The following is a 17920-nucleotide window of genomic DNA, read 5'->3' as shown; positions in this document are numbered from 1 at the left end:
AGGGAAGCAGTGAAAAAACACCCCAAAACTACCAAAAACCCCTTTCATAACAGAAATTCACTCTGTAAATAAATTCCTTCCACATCAAAGCTGATATCAAAGACAAATTAATTGTAGTCTTAATAAAGGTTGAAGGTTGAATTTAACAGTATTGCACTCCATGTTTTCTGTATGTTCCAAGTTAAAACCAAAACAAAATAACCCCCCCACACACACATCCTTCAAGTCCTGATGATTCTATCTACTGTCAGCAGGACTATAACTAACATCTTTAATGATGCATAATAGGTCACAGAAACTTTATTTTGTCATATCTCCCTGACTGATGGCCAAGGACTATGAGAGAGGAGTAATTGTCCCAGCTCCACGGCACATCAAAGACGACAGCAAAAAAAGAACATATTTTATCATCATCTATTTCTGGCAACAGCAACTATACTCTGAAATCAAGTTACAATCAAAAATCTTACCCTCCTTATCTTATCCTCTGCAAAAAGATGAAATAGGAATTTTGCTGATAATTACTGAAAGCTTCTATCCTCCATTTCCTTGATTCACCCACCCCTCTTCCACCATCTATTTTCATCTCTTAAAAGTCCTACCTGGATCTGAGCTGCCCGTTCCCAGCTGCGCACACGCATTATCGTTTTCTTGCAAGGCTTTTTTAAAGTAAAAAATTCCTAAATTGTGCTTTCCCATTGCAAAGTGGATGCAGCCAAGATTGTTCCAGAACATACACCTTAAACATTCACCTGAGAGAACAGAAAAGACAATCTTTGTAAACTGAAAAATATCACTGAGCCCATAAAATGCTCCCACCGCTCTCTCATGGGTCAGCATATTATGGCAGTCTATTAAAGATGTTCTTCAGCACGATGCTCATGGATTATGCAGTTAGTCCCTGTCTCACAAGCATTTTAATAACCTACATTGCTGTATGCCATTCTAGTTCTTTTGGACAGTTGACCTGAAATGACCTATGTATAAGCAGCCACAGATTTCCAGATCTTGTGCACCATATTCTAAGAGAGCCAGTTATAAAGCAAATGTAACAGATTGCAAATTCAAGTTCACCTAGAGGCTTTCATAGAACTTCGCATGCAAGCACTTCAAGTTTTGTAACAGACAGCTCTTGTAAAAAGGAAATTCTCAAGTGATGTTATCTTCCTAAGTTTTATAAAATAAACAAATATGTTAACCTAACCATACAAGCAGGAAATGCACTCTCTTTCCTAAATATATAATGTTCAGGTAATACTGTAAAGAAGTTCCTTCTAATTAATAAAGAACAGAAAATTAAACTTTTGACTTATCTACTGCTAACTGCAGCTCTACAGGGTTACCACTGATAAAAAAGAAAAAAACACACCACCACTCTAAAAATCCAAACAACCAAGAAAAAGACCAGTAACAAAATAACCAGACATTATTTTAATTGTAACCTAGGAAGACTATTTAGTGAACATTCTACTGTGCAAAAAAGCTAGTGCAAAAGAGTTATATGAAAATAAAACTTCCCAGAAATTTTTAAGTTATAAAGAGAACTCTAAGCATAAAAACTGTCAGAAAGATAAGTTACAGTAAATTCTAAAAGACGTGTCAAAATATGACAGAATAGGCATTATGGCAAATATTTTGAATGTTTTCTATGAAACTTATCTGTAAATACAGAAGTTTAAAAAATTTACTCAGAGGGCTAACTCTGCGACTTCTATCATCTAATTGCAATCTATGCAACAATATCTACTAGATAAAAGATCTTACAGCACAAGAAATTAAAAGTACTATCACAAAACCAGCATTGAACAAAGTAGTAAAGAAATTCAGTAGTTTTAGAGTACAAGTATTTTTTGAAATCCTAACTCTCTACTGACACAAGACAACTTTCTCTCCATATTTTTCAATTGATACTTTAAGCAGCCAACTAAAATTTCAAATATATTTAAATAATACCATATACAGTGAGGGTATATATACACAGCATATATATTTATAGTATATAATTAACTTTTATATCTAAAACATTATACAAATTTATGTGCTGTTACATTTCTGTGCATGTCTACACATATACACTTTCTAGACAGAGAAGTAACTTAAAATGGCATACAGTAAGAAGTCAAACCTTAACACTTCACGAAACATTCACATTTCCCCCCACAATCTTCATTATAACTGCTATAGTCTCCTCTCTGAGTACAATCTGAAATCTGATTTCTAGATCTAGTATGTTGCCTTTTGTTTCATGTCTTGATTTAGAGACCCAAATATGAGCCTTGCAAATTCTACACTTACACCTTCACAAATCCATTTTCATAGAAAATCACTACATTGTCTACCAAAATGTTCAATAAAAACACAACGGTGTTACATGAAGGAGCACAAGAAAGATGAAAACATATCCAGCATATAAACCTAAGACATTCAGAGCCTACTCCCTTGAGTAATCATTAATATGCTTACAGTTAATATCAACAAGTAGTCCTATTACAGTACACATTTAAGTACTTGCAGGATGAAGGTTTTCTATTTTACCTGTTTTCATGAAGCCTGGATGTTCAGCAATGTTTGCACTGTTTAAAAGTTTGACGGCTTTACGATAATTGCCCCTCAAATATTCAAAATTGCTCTTAAGAAAGAGAGAAGGAGCTGACTGTGAAGGAGAAAACAATAGTTAATTATCTTGTTTTAGGATTTCTGCTGATAGTGTTAAATCACTCCACAAACAGCTTGGCTCTGCTGTCATTTAAAAAAATACATGGGCTTAGGCACTAATACTTTCAAGAAGTAGCATTTCTTTGTTGAGCACCTGATTAACACTCACCTCCTCTGAACTACAAAACTATGCATACTCTTTGTTACAGCTCTAAACCCCAACATTATTCTAGAGAACTCTGTCATGGCAATGACTAAGTGCAGAGGATTTTTTTATTTTTTTTTTTTTAAGAGTATCTTTCTCCAACCTGTCTTCTAGCACACTCCTCCCTATGCTTCCCTCCCTGCAGAGTTCAACAACTTCCTCCTGGGCTGTCATCTTCCTGGTCTGCCAACAGAGACCTCATGATCCAGAATGATTTCTGTCAAACTAGCAGCTGTTGAGACTGGCAACAAATGGGAAGTGCTCTCCTCCCATTCCTTGCTCCTCAGTTAATGTAGAATTTATCTGGGATGGTGGACGTAATTCTGAGTTGAGAATTCCTATATAAGAAAAGAAACTGCTTTCTAGCAAGAGGTAAGCCTCCAAAAATTTTCAACAAAAAGAAAAAACCAAACCCCTGCATATCCCCGAATTAATCTTTTATTAACTGGTTTAAACCACCAATGACATCAGAAGTTTGTAATACCCAGAACATTTATAGTAAACTAAAACTTATTTTGCACTGCTTAAATTATAAAGCAAACTGAACATCTTTATTATACAGTGTTTCACTGTTATTTTGCTATCGTTAACAATAAAGGGCATTTTTCTGAGCAACTGAAAACAGCACAAATAAGAAAATTGTACATTAATTACACTTGCAGAAAAGAGATTACAACCCCAACTGACTACATAAAGTGTTATTTCAGACATCCATCCTCAATAAGACTTTCATTTGTAAAGAAAGTTAGCAAATACAGTTTTAAGATAGAAAACAGATCTAGATTAGAAAAACAATAGCCTTAAGAATACTTACATTCCCAGCTGTATTCATAACAGACTTGATCTCCCTTTTGCAGGCTTTTAGTGACTTCATCTGGATATAGGCTCTCACCTTATACTGTTAAAAAAATTACAATTAAATTTGTTAAATAAAAACCAACAACTTGTGCAGGTCTGCAAGTTGAACCCTATCTAGAGATTTAGTACAGAGTATTCTATACACAGCTTAAAAATAGGTAGTAAAAAGCTGTTCAAAAAGCCTTCCTAAAAAATAAATTCTGTTCAGACTTTCAACAACAAATTTATAGGCTTCGTATTTACAGTAAGCAGATGTACACTTTGTTCAATGGTCAACAGCTACTCTATATTCAAACACAGATACTAGCACTTAAAATGACAAACTAATTAAAATAATCTAACCTCTTAATTCCAGACATTTATCTACTAAACTGAAAACACCAATAAGTGAATGCTGATAGAGAAGCATTTTGTTTCTTCACATATTTTTCCACAGAACAGTACAGTGAAATAAAACCTCAGCTTTAGACTGTTGGAGGCCTAACAGTTATAAAGTCAGTACAGCTAACTGCAGTTTAAAAAAATTATGACAAACCGCAGGGACTAAAATAGGGTTTTTTTGATGTGCTAGGTCAGTTTTTCCTCTACATGGATCTTACAAAAAGGAAGAGTTTGATAAATTCATTCTTTTGTTTTACAACATGAAATTCAAGGAGAGACAGAGTATCACAATTCATGCTGAACGAGATTTGAAGCAGATGGCACTGTTTCAAGAAAACTTGAACCAACATTCTTATATAAATAATATGCAGACACTTACCTGATGTATCTTAGATTTAGCAACTTCTATTAAAGCTCCACTTTCAGCTTTTTGGTTCGAAGAATCTTTATTTGTATTATTACCTGACTGTCAAACAAATAAAAGGAAGTGTTACTATCAGTCACCTTTTAAATTCAGTTTACAGATTCTTTCATAGGCTATTTTTATCACTCTCACATGAAAAAGAAAAACAAGTATTTAATAGTCAAAAAATACACATCCCACTAAATACTGTAACTTAAGCTTAACAATCAAAATCCATAACCACACCAGCCTGTGAAGAGCAGAATTATATATTAACATTAGTGTTACACTATGCTGCTCTGTGGTTGAGGTTATTTGAAGAATTCTCTCACCCAGAAGGATGATATGCACATTCTAGAGTCTCTCTAATATTTTCTTCAGTAGAATTACTATATACTTAAAGATAAAATGCTTTATCTTAAGTGTGACATTCCATCAACAGGAAAAGACTGAAGAGTCCTGGTTTCACTTCCAAACCACTACCCATTCTACTGATTTTTCCAAAAGACTTCATTCAGGAGTATGCCTCATACTTTCAGATGCTATGTAAAAAAGATGCTTGATTTCCCATACTATGGTATGCAATTGCAATTCCTCTCTGACACTGACTTCCCCTTTGAAACTTAGGGTCTCATATGGTCAGAATCCAAAGACAAGCAAGAAAAACTATGTACGTTTGACCCTGAAGACAACTGTCCTTCCAATGCAAGTCTGACTTAAGAAACATTTCTTAGCTCCCTGGGAATAAGAGAAAAGGGTAAAAGGGAAGGAATAAACAGCTGCTGCATACAATTAACTCAGTTACTAACATGTATAAGTTGCTGTCTGAAGTTACAGGTGATCTAACAGTTTTATAATTCAAAAGTATTTTCAAAGAGTAATTTTGGATTGAGTTAAAGCATACTTCTGGTAAAGACTTAGTGGCATTCATATGATTTTAACCTTACCTCATTTTTTCCATTCTTGCTGTTATTGTTTCCCTGTGAAATCATTTTTTCAAGAACAGCAAGGAGATGCAAGGCTTTCTCAGCTTGGTAAGTTAGCAGGTATAAGTCTACAAGCAAGAAGCACACAGCCTGGGCAAACTTCTCTTCTGTATAAAGCAAAGAAGTAAAAATGATTTTACAGCTCTAATACCAATCCTGCCAAACATGACTGAAGGAAAAAAGTTAACTATGAAGTGCATCTATGTTACACAATGAGAAAAATAAATACATTATGTAAGAAAAAAAAATGCAGACATCAACACAATACGGGGAAGTACACATATTGGGGAAAAAAGGTAATTCATTCAAATGGCATCAGCATAAAAGCATAGACTAAAGACAGCTTAACATGTATATCATGTTTCTAGATTTTGAGGATTGGTCTAAGCAGATCAGCAGCAAAGATCCAGCATCTAAACAGACAGATGGAGCCATATACATATGTAGAATCCCACAGAACTTGAAAGGATTCCGTACAAACACATCTCTGCTTGGCTGGCCTCACAGAGTAAGTCCCAGATAGGCATATTGAAAACTGGGAGGAACTGAAGAAGAATAATGGTAGCATTTACTTAATTTATTGAGACACACATATACATCCTTCTGCCTTGTCACCTCTAAAATTCAATGAGAATTATGAAATTACTTCATAGAAGTATGGCAATTCCACTATATCGTGTGCCATAGCTCATAAAACCTGGAGACTTTATATTCAGATATGAGCACATACAATTATGTATGACTTAATGCAGGTATTTAAAACTGCGAGTGCCCTGACAAATACAGACCCGCCCATGAAGTTGTATGATGACTCAATATACTAGATTTTCAATAATGCAATTAGTTTGTACATATTATTTACATAAATACATTTTAAAGTTGTCAAAAAATCCATTTCAGTTTCATTATACTTGTCTGCTAAATGTCTCTGAAATACATTCCCCCCCAAATCAATTGTTGTCCTTGATATAAGTAAAACATATTCTTTATTCTGAAGCCTACCTACTTTTTAGAGCCATATTAGGCAAATTACAAACCACTTGTCTGATAGTGAGAAAGACTGAATGATCTTCCTGTAGTCATTGCATGAACAAAACTCTTCTTTCTGTCTACATACCGAAAGGCTCTATAAACTGGTACAGCTTCTCCCCAACTGATATAGCTTCAGTATACTGACGCAGATGATACAAAATAACAGCTTGATTGTAGTACAGCATACTATTTTCAACATCATCTAAGCCATCCATTTCTTCCACAACAGAGTGAACCTGAAAAAACCCCACTCATTTCACTTAACTTTCAATACCTACAACTTTAAAAAATGTCAAATATTTAAAATAATAATCCTAAAGTATTAATCTGTCTGAAGATAGGTCAGTAAGAATTATAAGCTAATAAAATGTATTGTTGTTCCACATAAATCTAGCAAAAAATTTACAATTAAATAGAAAGCTGTTAATTGAGTAGCAAAGTAACATTTTCACTTCTTTATTATTTCACAAACTATTTCAGGTTAAGGAAATTTCTATTGAAAGAACATAGCAGATCTTTCTAGGGCTATAACCTCTGAAACATTTCAGCTTCAGATCAATTTCAACAATAAGTAAAAACTTAACTATAAAAAGTGTCCTAAATGATTAAACAGACTCAGAGGTTTAAAAGTAATGTTACTATCTTATTTCTTTATTAAATCTAGAGGACAAGGGGCAGAAGTTTTATTCCTATTTCACTGGAAGATCTCACCACCATTAATAGTACTCAAAATCAAGTACCATATCAATATCTTTGCATTACCTGGTTCTTCAGCTGGTTAAGGGTTTGTCTCAAATTGTCTGTTGTAGTCTGGTTACTTTTACAGAACTCTGCAACTGCAGTATTCAAAGTTATTTTGTAGTCATCTTTGTTTATGTCTTGAAGGGTATTTAGGTGTTGTAAACAAGCATCATAGTTTCCAGCCTGGAAATTGCAAACATACCAGAAACATGCATTAGAAGATACAAAGTTTAAACTAGCAGGCTACTAAGTTTTAATGAAAGTATCTTCTGTAAGTTTAGAGAGCAAAGTAGTATTTCCTTTTATCAACAGCAAGTGAAATGAACTAAACCTCTACACACATGAGATCATGTCCAAACTTCAAAAGAATTTTGTGGAGGAAGGACAAATGGAGTAGCCGATTATTATAAACAGATGTTTCCATGAAAAGTATTCTGATTTCTCTTTGTTGCATTATTTTAAGTTTCAAGATTCTTTATTTCCTCAGTTTTCATGGTCTTTCCCCATCACATGCATACTGAGCAGTTTCAGTTGCTTACTTAAGTCCCATCCTATCATTTCATGTTTATTCCTCACTTAATCTGGAGAGACTGTGAGTTAAAATTTAGTCTGTGAAAGTCAGCTTAAGACAGGTTGGAAAAAGAAGGTGTCACTTTCCCAGTAAAGGTTTAAATAATATTTTACAAGTTTTAGCTGTTGAATGAAGTATTCAATCATCTAGGTATGTCTAAACAGAAACTAGGATCCAAGCATGATGCTCCTCTGAGGTGTGATTATAATCAAGAAACCCTTTCTTGGACCTCAGGAATAAGCAAGGACTTCAGAATGGCTCATTTCTTTCTGCTTTCGGTTTTAGTCTTTTCTGTGTTTGTGCAGAAGGTATTTAGTGGCATCGAGGAATGAAAGAGAACTCCAGACTCTTTCAACTATGTTAAGCCTAAATGATCCTTTACTCTCTACTGTTCAGTTACTATACAGGAATCATCACCTCTTCCATATCAGGGTTACTTCCAATATGGTCAGTCAGATAAGCAGATTCATTTCTATCTCTGTCAATGCTTCACAATCAAAAGCTATGCTCCTGGGTACCACGACCACTCTCCACTTCCTTTTTAACTGCTATTCCATGGAGCTTCTCCTGGGCTCCTGCCTAACTTCCTCTATTAAGGGAAGAATTACAACAGAGAAAGGCTCTGTGGTCCATCTGCTCTTCCCAAGAAAGTTGCCATTCTGCAGCTACTTTCAACAGAGCCATCCCAGTTCCTTCAGTCCCCTGTGAAAGCACAGTTATACAATTTACAGAGAGGTAGCAGGACCCTGACACACAGTATTTCCACAACTTTAAGTATTGACAGCATGGATTGCCTAGTGATCATGTGCATGAACACAGGGACTTGCAACTCAACTGCTAGCATGCTCTTTAATTAAGACAGTTCATCACCCAATGATTTTCTTCACATGTTCACACTCAGAGCTTCTCTTCAACAGGAGTAGCTTTCAGATCACAGCAACAAGGCTTCTAACCATGGTTGGACTAAAAACTTTGAACCCTTAAATGCTCAACCTATTTTGTGATGTTTTCCTCAGCTAACAGTCCTTTACTCCACTCTACTAGACAGGATATAGAATGTACTATACAATTCTATAGTAATTCTATCGAGACTGAAATCGGAAGCACAATACGATAAAGCAGCACACAAGGCAGTCCACAAAGGTATTTACAGCAACTTGGTAGCAAGCAAAATTGGCAAACAAGGCACCAGATTAATGCTGCTCAGATCTGTCACCACCTCACAACTCCATGAAATTAGGGAGTTCTTAAAGCAAGAAAAAAAGTCATGAGATAAACAAGATACAGTGGACCAGTATAAACTAAAGATGAAGTCATCAGCAGACCAAAATATTTTAGCAGATAGATCTGTGGGCAAGGTGGAAAAGAGACAACCCTTTCACGTGCCTTCAGTTCTCAGGATCAAATGCCAATGAGCAAAAAGTTACTGAAAAAGAACACTTGAGCTAGAAAGCACTCAAGACATCAGTGAACAACATCAGCTATAGTCAGCTTAAGGACCAACTACATGCACTTTATGTCACAACATTCCAGACAAAATGAAAGTAATGAGTGAAATATACAAGCAGGAATCTCAAAAGACAGTATTTAAATTCTTCCCCTGATCTATTTAACACATCCAAAACTGAATTATGCAAGGCATTGTGATAAGAGCACAACAACTGAAAGGAAAAGCAATTATACTTCCTGTCACTTGCTACACTAAATAAAATTAGAAGACAAAGAAGTCAACTGAAACATGTGGTACCTGAATTTTAACACACGCACACATAAAATCTTCCAAGAAGCACAAAACAGGTAGTAAATACTGCCTGTAGGTGTTATGTGTTGAAGAATATGTTTTAATGTAAAGTGACAGAATAGTATACAATGCTTTTTTGTGAAGGAATACAGCAAGATGCTAAAATGAAAAAGGTTTGTTTGGTTGCTGTTTTTTAAATACATGTGGTTCCTTTAAACACAACATTAACACAACATTTTTAGCCTGAAGCAATTAATTCTTCAGAGAGATCATGCATTTCCAACACTGATACAGAATAGCAGCCTGCTGCTTCTAATTAACTCATTATACAGCTTTTAAGGCTACCAAGTTTTGAGAATCAAGATTAAACGTGCTCTTGTACACTTTGTTCAAGTATCCCCTTCAGTCTTCTCACATCATAGCAGACAGAAAATGCATGTGCTGGCTTTATAACACTATTAGTGCTACTTCTGATATAATATCTCATTAACACATTTGCAACTGTGCTAAGAAAACAGGAAAAATAATTATATAGGCCCATTTAGCAGTTATGTGGTAAATTAGAAGTCTCAGAGTTTGGCTTTGTCTTACCAGAAAAGCTTGTAATGCACTGCTTGACAGCTCCTTTTCCTGATCAGTAATCCCAGAGGTACCTGCTCCTTCATGTTTCTCAGTACCTTGATCTGTAAAGCGGACAGATGATTACAAGAAAGTTTGCAAATGTGATGACAGCTATTCAGCTCAAAAATTTTGTTTCTTCCAGTTCTTAAGATCCTCCTGCCAGTACAAGTAACTTTCCAGGTAAATGCAGCACTGAATCCCTACTACACTAAAATATCTCAAGTTATCCTACACTCCTGGTAAATTCCTCTCCAAAAAATGTAAATGTAATAATCCTAGCTAAGTTACTGTACTCAATCAATAAGCAAAGTCCTACAAGTTAACTGACAATGCATACACTTTAGATTCCTCTTTAAAGCTGCAACCGTACACTAGGATTGTCTTTATTTGCACAAAAATTAGCTGTGAAGGCCACACATCATAGAATAAGTACCACACTGGGCTAGATGAAAAAACTATGCATCCTGCGTGCTGCTTCCTAAACAGCAAGAGATACTTTAAGGAACAACACAAAGAACAGAGCAAACACCAGAACTTCCACCCACCTCCCTGCTTTGGAAGAATAAGTCTCCCTAAATAAGAGGCTGCAATCAAACCATCATTAAAAATAACCACTGACAGACTTGATATCTGTTTTTAAAACTCTCTATACTTTTGTACTCTTTAGTATACTCCATCAAATATTATCTAGTGATTATACTGCACGACATGAGCAAATGCTGCCTATTCACTTTCTCAGTCTCACTCCTGATCTTGCAGATCTTTCTTTGAATCGTCTGTCTTCCAAGGTGAGCAGGCACAGTTTATTCTGCATCTTCTCCACCTTTTTCCCAGAATCTTCTCTAGTTCTACTATATCCTTTTCCAGCTTAAGACAAGAACAGCATGTAGCAATTATGATGGTGGCCCCTTTGAGCATTTATATTCCAATATAATAAGGTTTTAATTGTCTTCAATTTCTTTTACATAGAATTCCTAATGTTTTACCTTTCAGTCACTACTGAGCATATTTTTCAGAAAGGAGTCCACTGAACCCTTCTGTCATCACGCAATTAAGAATTCAGTAAAGTTGCATGAAAAACCACAGCACAGATATTCCATGTCAAAGAAGCTGAAAAAAACGCCACCAAACCCTTCCTTGTACTGAACACAAACTACTGGAGGAAAAAACCCAATGCAAAACATGACACAACCACCACACCAGACAGCTTATTTCTAGAAGCATTAACTCATGGTACAACATACAAAAATAATTTAATGTTTCTGAAACAAAGACTTTATAAACCAGCAATGGTTTCCACTCTTGCAGAAAATTATTTCTTGAATTTCACAGTGGAAGCTTTGTTCTAACCTACCTTTTGCTATCTTAATAGGCTAGGTAGGCTTTGTAAATTCAATGCCTCCTTTCTCTTTCCTAGAATTCACAGATGTAATGCAAACTCTGCTAATTTTGTTTTCACTTTGAACAAATGAAAACACTTATCTGTGAGTTCCACTGCAAAATCCATTCCCCATCACCACCAATATATCTGGATCCTCTGCTACCGACTATGAAAATTTACAAATATAAGACAAACAACAACAGTAAGGGCAACCAAACCTCAGAAGATTCATCAATTAACATCCACAGTAGGAATAAACCAGACTTAGTGATCTATTTATAGTTTGTGCTTGTGGCTGGGAAGATAGCGAGATTCCTTCCATTGCCCTAGGCAATAACACATTTGAGAAAACTGGAAATATTTGGTTGCGATTTTCATCCTGCATCAAGATGCCAACAAGGTTCAGATTTTAAAATCTCAACAATCTTCCATGTGCAAGTTACAAAGTAACCCACTGTGATTTGAACAAAACTCAGGATTCAGCAATTTTAGTACTCCGGAGGGATGGATCCTCAGGGGGCTACAGAACTGCATGCACCTGCTATAAAATCTGACCATGCATAAGGCACTGATCAACACCACTTGCACTACCTTTTCTTTGAAAGGGAAAGGAGGGAGAAGAAATTAAAACAAAAAAGCCCAGAAAATTTTTGACATGCCAAGGTTTTCTGCCGCAAAAGAGGAAAGGAACCAGCAGCACTTCTCCTTTGAGCTAAATATAGTCTAGATCTGATTCCTGCTCTAAATCTTGTGGTTGCACAGCTGAACAGAACAGCAAATAAGCAAATGCATCTTCCCTCAAATTTCCATGCTAACAGTTACATTATCTGCTTTACTTGCGCAGCACACCCTTTAGATTATGCTAGTAAAAGTAAGCATAGTGCAGAGTCTTGAGACTCGATAAGACTTCTGAAGTTGATAATGCTCAGTCTGGTCAAGAGTTTCCTCACACGGAGGTTTACATAGCAGAGTGCCATCAACTACCGAGTGCATTACTCATTACTGCCATTGTATGCAAGCTCGTCAAAACAAGGATCTCAAAAGAAGGTGGGCTTATGGAAGTCTGAATCCCGAAGCAAAATGACTTCAGTTAAGTGAAAGATAAACCAAAGAGACTGTTGTCTAAGTTGTGTAATAAAAGCACCACTTACATAGCTGTTCGATGTATTTCCTAGGGAAAAATCAGGATAGGTCTACAAATTTCACTGTGTCTCTAAGTCTGCTGGTACATTAAAAAAAACAAACAAATTAAACTGGGGAGTATTTTAAGCAAAAACAGAGCTGTCCCTTCTCCTGTAAAGTCAATTTTATGGCTGTAATCTAATCAACTGGACCTACCTCGACTCAGTAAACAAAGCAGGTTTGCGAAACCTGAACTGGAAGCTTATCAAGAAAGAATAAAACTAAAGTCCTGCTGACATGGTTCATGGCATAGCTCTTTCCTTTGGAAAAAACCAAAAACAAAACCAACAAAACCACTTTGGCTACTCTCTACCCTTTTAGCCCAGACACACTTGAAACATGTTAAAGAGCTAAAGGTCCTTCTAATCTACTGTAATCCTGCCACTCTTGTTTAGACCAGGATCTACTGCTTCAGCTGATCTTTATTATCAAGAGATCTCACAGACAGGAGTCACCTAAAAGCTGGCTGGCTCAAGATACCGAAAAGAACCCTCCAATTCCACCTAAATGGGGGAGAAAAAAGTACTCCTGCTCTCTCAGCTGCAAATGGCAATCAAGTGCAAGATCACAGCAAGTAAAACTATTATTTCCATATTTCTTGAGGCATTTGGAAATGAAACAGGTAGAGGCATTGTTCCCTGTCAAAACATAGAGCATGCCACTTGCTCACTCAGATCTAGTGATCTTCAGCATTCTTGCAGAAGCATGTGGTGTGGGTAACACAGGGCACACCAGTCACTACCAACATGCTCCTATCCATACAGTAGCTACAACTATGAGCTGAAACATCTGAAATGATGCAGAATCTCTGTTTTACAAATGACAGGACTCAATTTATCTCTCTAAATGGTATTTACACATGGACCTGTTAGTTTAACTTTTCATTTTTCCAACTTTCACAAGTACAGAGCAACTTTAAAACTAATACACATCAGGCTAGCGATGAGGGGCAAAAGGGGCAAACTGGAAAAGGATGTAAAAATCAACTGCTCGGATTTTGATCTGGAGGAAGCTGCTGCACTGAGTTAGAAGTTAAAGAAGCAAGTGAGGAAATTATCTTCCTAGTTAGCAATCCTGGGGCTGGGCAGCAGAAACACTATGTCACGGAGGTTTGTTTGCTTTGCACAAGCAGGCAGTTGTTCCTACTGGAGAAGTTACATCACAGTGGACAGCAGAACTTTGGAAAAACTGGCTCTACAAGAGGAGAACAAGGAAAAGCATGAGACTGCCAACTCAAAAGGGAGATTGCTCTCCTCATTGGCTTGCTGCCACATCATTTAAGCAACAAGAAACCACATCTCCCACATACACATACCTGAAGACACCTGAAGAGTGACTGCAATCATTATCCTTCTCATACCTGTTCTCTGTATCTCCAAGCACTGCTATTCCTGAGCTCTCTTGTTCCTAGGCCCTGTAAATTATGCATGAAGTGTGCTGTTGGATACCAGAGCACCTCTGGAATTATCTTTTATTTCCAAACTCTACAAGCAGGGGGATAATCTCTTCCTTGGAAGGGGAGGAATCTATCATCTGACCCTTGCTCCAAAAGCATTTTGAAGGGTATGAAGACCAGCCAGAGCATTCAGCCTTTATAAGATGACAATTTGTGGCACCAAGACTACAGTTTTCTATGAGACACTGTACTACTAGTATAAATGTAATAGACTTCAATATTGTATGATAAAAAGCAAACACTTCTCAATGGAAAGTTATTTGTAACTCACTGCTATGAACAAGTACAGCATGTAGAATATCTTGCCATCTCACATCTTTGATTCATTTGGGCACATACTTTCTTTTAAGGAAGTACAACTGAAAAGTTCCTTCAACTCTTCCAAGAGCAACAACAAAAATATGAAAAACTTAATGTCATTTTTTTTCCCTTGTATTTTAGGAGACACTTACAGTGCTTATAAACAAAGAGGGGATAGTTTAGTACACATCACTCAGTACAGTACACTAATTTTTCCCACAATCTTTTTCCAATACTGAGGAGTTTCATATTTGGCATCCAGAAAAAAAAATGCCTAAGGCAAATTTAAATAAAGCTCCCAGCCACATAAAACCAACTGAAAAAACCCAAAGAACACCGGTAGATCCCTTTGGGTTTCCTCCGCATCACCCTCTTCTCCGTCCCCACTGAGTTGCCATCTGAGAGGTGGACAAGCAGTAGCTTATCAATGCTAATGAGTTACACAGCAACTGTACTTGAGATTTATTTCGGGTGTTTACCAGAAGATGATTTATTTTTTATCTCGGTGATTTCTCTCCACAGTGTCTTTTCCAGCCCGAGCTTAGGAAAGACCCACTCATCCCCTTAAACCAAAGCGGCAACTCAGAGGGAATCAGACTGAATTCCAGAGATTAAGTAGCAACACGAAGCGTTCAAATCTCGCCAGCTCTTTCCGAATGCCCCAGTTTAACACATTAACCCAGAAGATCAACTTCTGCCGCTGTTGTTCAGCTCTAGGAGACACCCACCCCCGCCAATACGTCCGTAACGCCCTCCCCACCCAGCCCTTCCAGGCCAGGAGGCTGCAGCTGCTCAGCCCCCCTCGCGGAGGGCACTGGGGACCCCGTCCCCACACGGCCCGCCCGGTGACCCGCCAGGACACGCGCCCACAGGCGGCAGGCCTCGCCGCCACCTCAGTCCTGCTGCCGCGGGGGCACTACTTCCTCGGCGGAAGGAAACAGCACCGAGCGAGCCACGTACTAGTTTCTCCTTCCGCCTGGGACGTGCCGGCACTCACCGCCCCCCACGCAGCAGCGTATCCCTCCGCGCCAGGCGGCCCAGGCCCGAGGCGGGCACGGCGGGCGGCGACGGCGGCTCCCCTCGCACTCACCCGTAGCCTTGTCCGCCGCCATCTCCCCGGCCGCGCGGTGCGGCCGCCCGGTCTGAGCACGCCGATAGGGCCGAGGTTCCCCGCGCTACGCCCAGCGTCCACCGCACCACCGCCAAACGGCCGCTGCCTCCCGGGACTACTTTGCTACCGCTGCCGCCCTCCGCTCCCGCCCCGCTGACTGCGCCACTCGCTCCTATTCGCCCGCCGCTTCCGGGTTCCTGGCGGCCTCGCGACGTCCGGCCGTTGCTGGGGGACTGCGCGTCTGATGTCAGGACGCTGCAGCGCTGCCGACGGGGGGGGGGGGGGGGGAGGGTGGTGAGGCGCATGCGCATCGCGCCGCGCCCCGCCCCGCCCCGGGGGCCTTTGAGGCGGGGTCGGCATGGTGGCTGTTGGACGGCCGTGTGAGGGCTGGGAGCGCGGGAGCGGCCGGGGGAAGGCGCGGGCCGTTTCTGTGTAGACGCTTCTGCGGCATTGAAGTGATTGGCAAGTGTCGGCCGCTGCCTCGAACGTATTTTGTCTTTTCTGCCCGGTTCAGACGTGCCGGGATCGCCCCCGGGGCAGCCAGTGCCGGTAGCGGTGACCCGGGGGCTTCCTTCAGGTGTCACCAGCTGGTTACGAGGAAGCTTTCAAAATGTTAACTGGTTCATGTGGTTTTATGTGGATTATGTGTTGTTAAGGTGCTCATCACCACAGTAATTAATGCCGACAAGGTGGCCTCCTGTCTGCATCCTGAATTCCTTCCTAAGTGGATGTCGGAACACCCATTTAGTCCCGCTGGCAGACCCGAGGAAGCCCAGTTTCATGCCGTGAGTTTGGAGTGTCCTTGGAATTCAGTGTGCTGAGGGGCAAATTAACCTTCATCAGACTGAAGACTCCAATTAGCATTTGTTATTGTTGTCATTGTCTTTGTCAATAAAGTACCAGACATGGGATAAATGACATTGGCAGAGTCATAAATATTCAAGATTCTTAAATGTTTATAGTGACTTGGATGTACTATATAGACTATTAAAGCGCTCACCTTTGCTAAGAGGTATCTTTGTAGGCTGGGCAGCCGTGTATTGTTCTGACTCTTGGGTAGGGACTGTGGATGAGTCTAGAGTCCACCTTCTCTCCTGAACCCCCCTTATTATATACAATGGGAGGTGGGATGAGGTTAGGAGAAGGGGCCCCGGGGGTGTCCCGTCCTGGGCACCATAAGGCTCCCTGTGTTTCTTTCCCTTGGATTCAAGCTCCTGAGACACAGGGACAGTTACCCTTCATTGCCATTCTGTGAATGTGGGCTTTCATTGTCATGCTCTCTGTGTCACAGTGGGGATCCTGTAAGATGCTGCTTCCATAATTTTGTCATCTGTTAATATGGGAACACTTTCTTGTATTATTTCTCCAGATGCAGTTCTCCAAGACGTCCCCCCTTCCTCATTTATTCGTGTTAAACATCAACGTGTTTTTCTACTTTTGACAGTAAGTGTGGATACACCTGCTTCTGATTAACAGATTCTGCATTACATGATTTTGACCTTGTTGCCAGGTGGACAACATGTGTCAGGAAAGACCAGATCTGAGGACAAAATTTGTCCTGGGGGAAGTCAATGGCAAAAGTGATTTAGCGGAAGCAGGGTTTCTTCTTATTAGCCTTGTGGCAGGTCTCCAGCTACGATCTTTTCCCTAACTTCACTTCCAAGCACCTCAGAGAGGTAACATTTGTAAGGAAAGGTGATACTTTATTTAACAGAGGGATACAGTTGGAAAGAAAGAAATGCAGTTTAGACACACCAGCTCTGAATACCTTTAAACCATCACAGCTTTTAATGAGCCAGGCCCTGTAAAATGAAAGATTCTGAAAACATTATTTAAGGAATTTCAAGAGCAGGATGATTCTTTTTATTTTGTAATTGAAATTCTGAATATTCCAAATTATGTTTAATGACTCTATTAATCACCGCTTCTCCAATTCCTCTTCACTAAACTCTGATCTTCAGACTTTCTTTTAGACATACATGTATGAGAGAATCCTGCAATCCTTATTCATAAGTATCTTATTCCAAGTCTCTGAAGTTGCTGTATCTTCTTTTGTAAGAAACAGCTGCTGGCCCAGATCATTAGGTTATATCTGTATTATAGAATATCTGCCAATAAAGTTGTAATAGCAAGTCTCCCTAATGTGTATATATTTACCAATGTAATTATTTGTTTATGCTGGCATTTTATTTATATGTGTATTTAAATACATACACATATATATGTGTAAAAACCATAACTGGTTTTGTTGTTTTGGTAAGCAATAGAACCTATAAAAACAAAAGCACTGTACAAC

General features: G+C 38.8%; 1 protein-coding gene across 1 annotated transcript in view; it reads right to left on the bottom strand.

Moving 5' to 3' along the window:
- The window catches only part of CNOT10 (CCR4-NOT transcription complex subunit 10), a 35084-nt gene extending 19184 nt beyond the window's left edge, over positions 1-15900 (bottom strand). Inside the window, exons 1-9 of the mRNA XM_049816609.1 lie at positions 15604-15900; positions 10165-10256; positions 7283-7444; positions 6606-6756; positions 5450-5595; positions 4479-4565; positions 3675-3758; positions 2536-2653; positions 603-752 (exon numbers count right to left, since the gene is read on the bottom strand). Of these exons, the coding sequence (XP_049672566.1) occupies positions 603-752; positions 2536-2653; positions 3675-3758; positions 4479-4565; positions 5450-5595; positions 6606-6756; positions 7283-7444; positions 10165-10256; positions 15604-15625 (1012 nt within the window). The 5' untranslated portion in view covers positions 15626-15900. The remainder of the gene's footprint in view (positions 1-602; positions 753-2535; positions 2654-3674; positions 3759-4478; positions 4566-5449; positions 5596-6605; positions 6757-7282; positions 7445-10164; positions 10257-15603) is intronic.
- Positions 15901-17920: the final 2020 nt, after the last annotated feature.

The sequence above is a fragment of the Accipiter gentilis genome, chromosome 14 (assembly GCF_929443795.1).
Source record: "Accipiter gentilis chromosome 14, bAccGen1.1, whole genome shotgun sequence".
NCBI classification, from domain to species: domain Eukaryota; kingdom Metazoa; phylum Chordata; class Aves; order Accipitriformes; family Accipitridae; genus Astur; species Astur gentilis.
The sequence above is the reverse complement of the archived record's forward strand: the minus strand, read 5'-3'. Positions and strand labels throughout refer to the sequence as shown.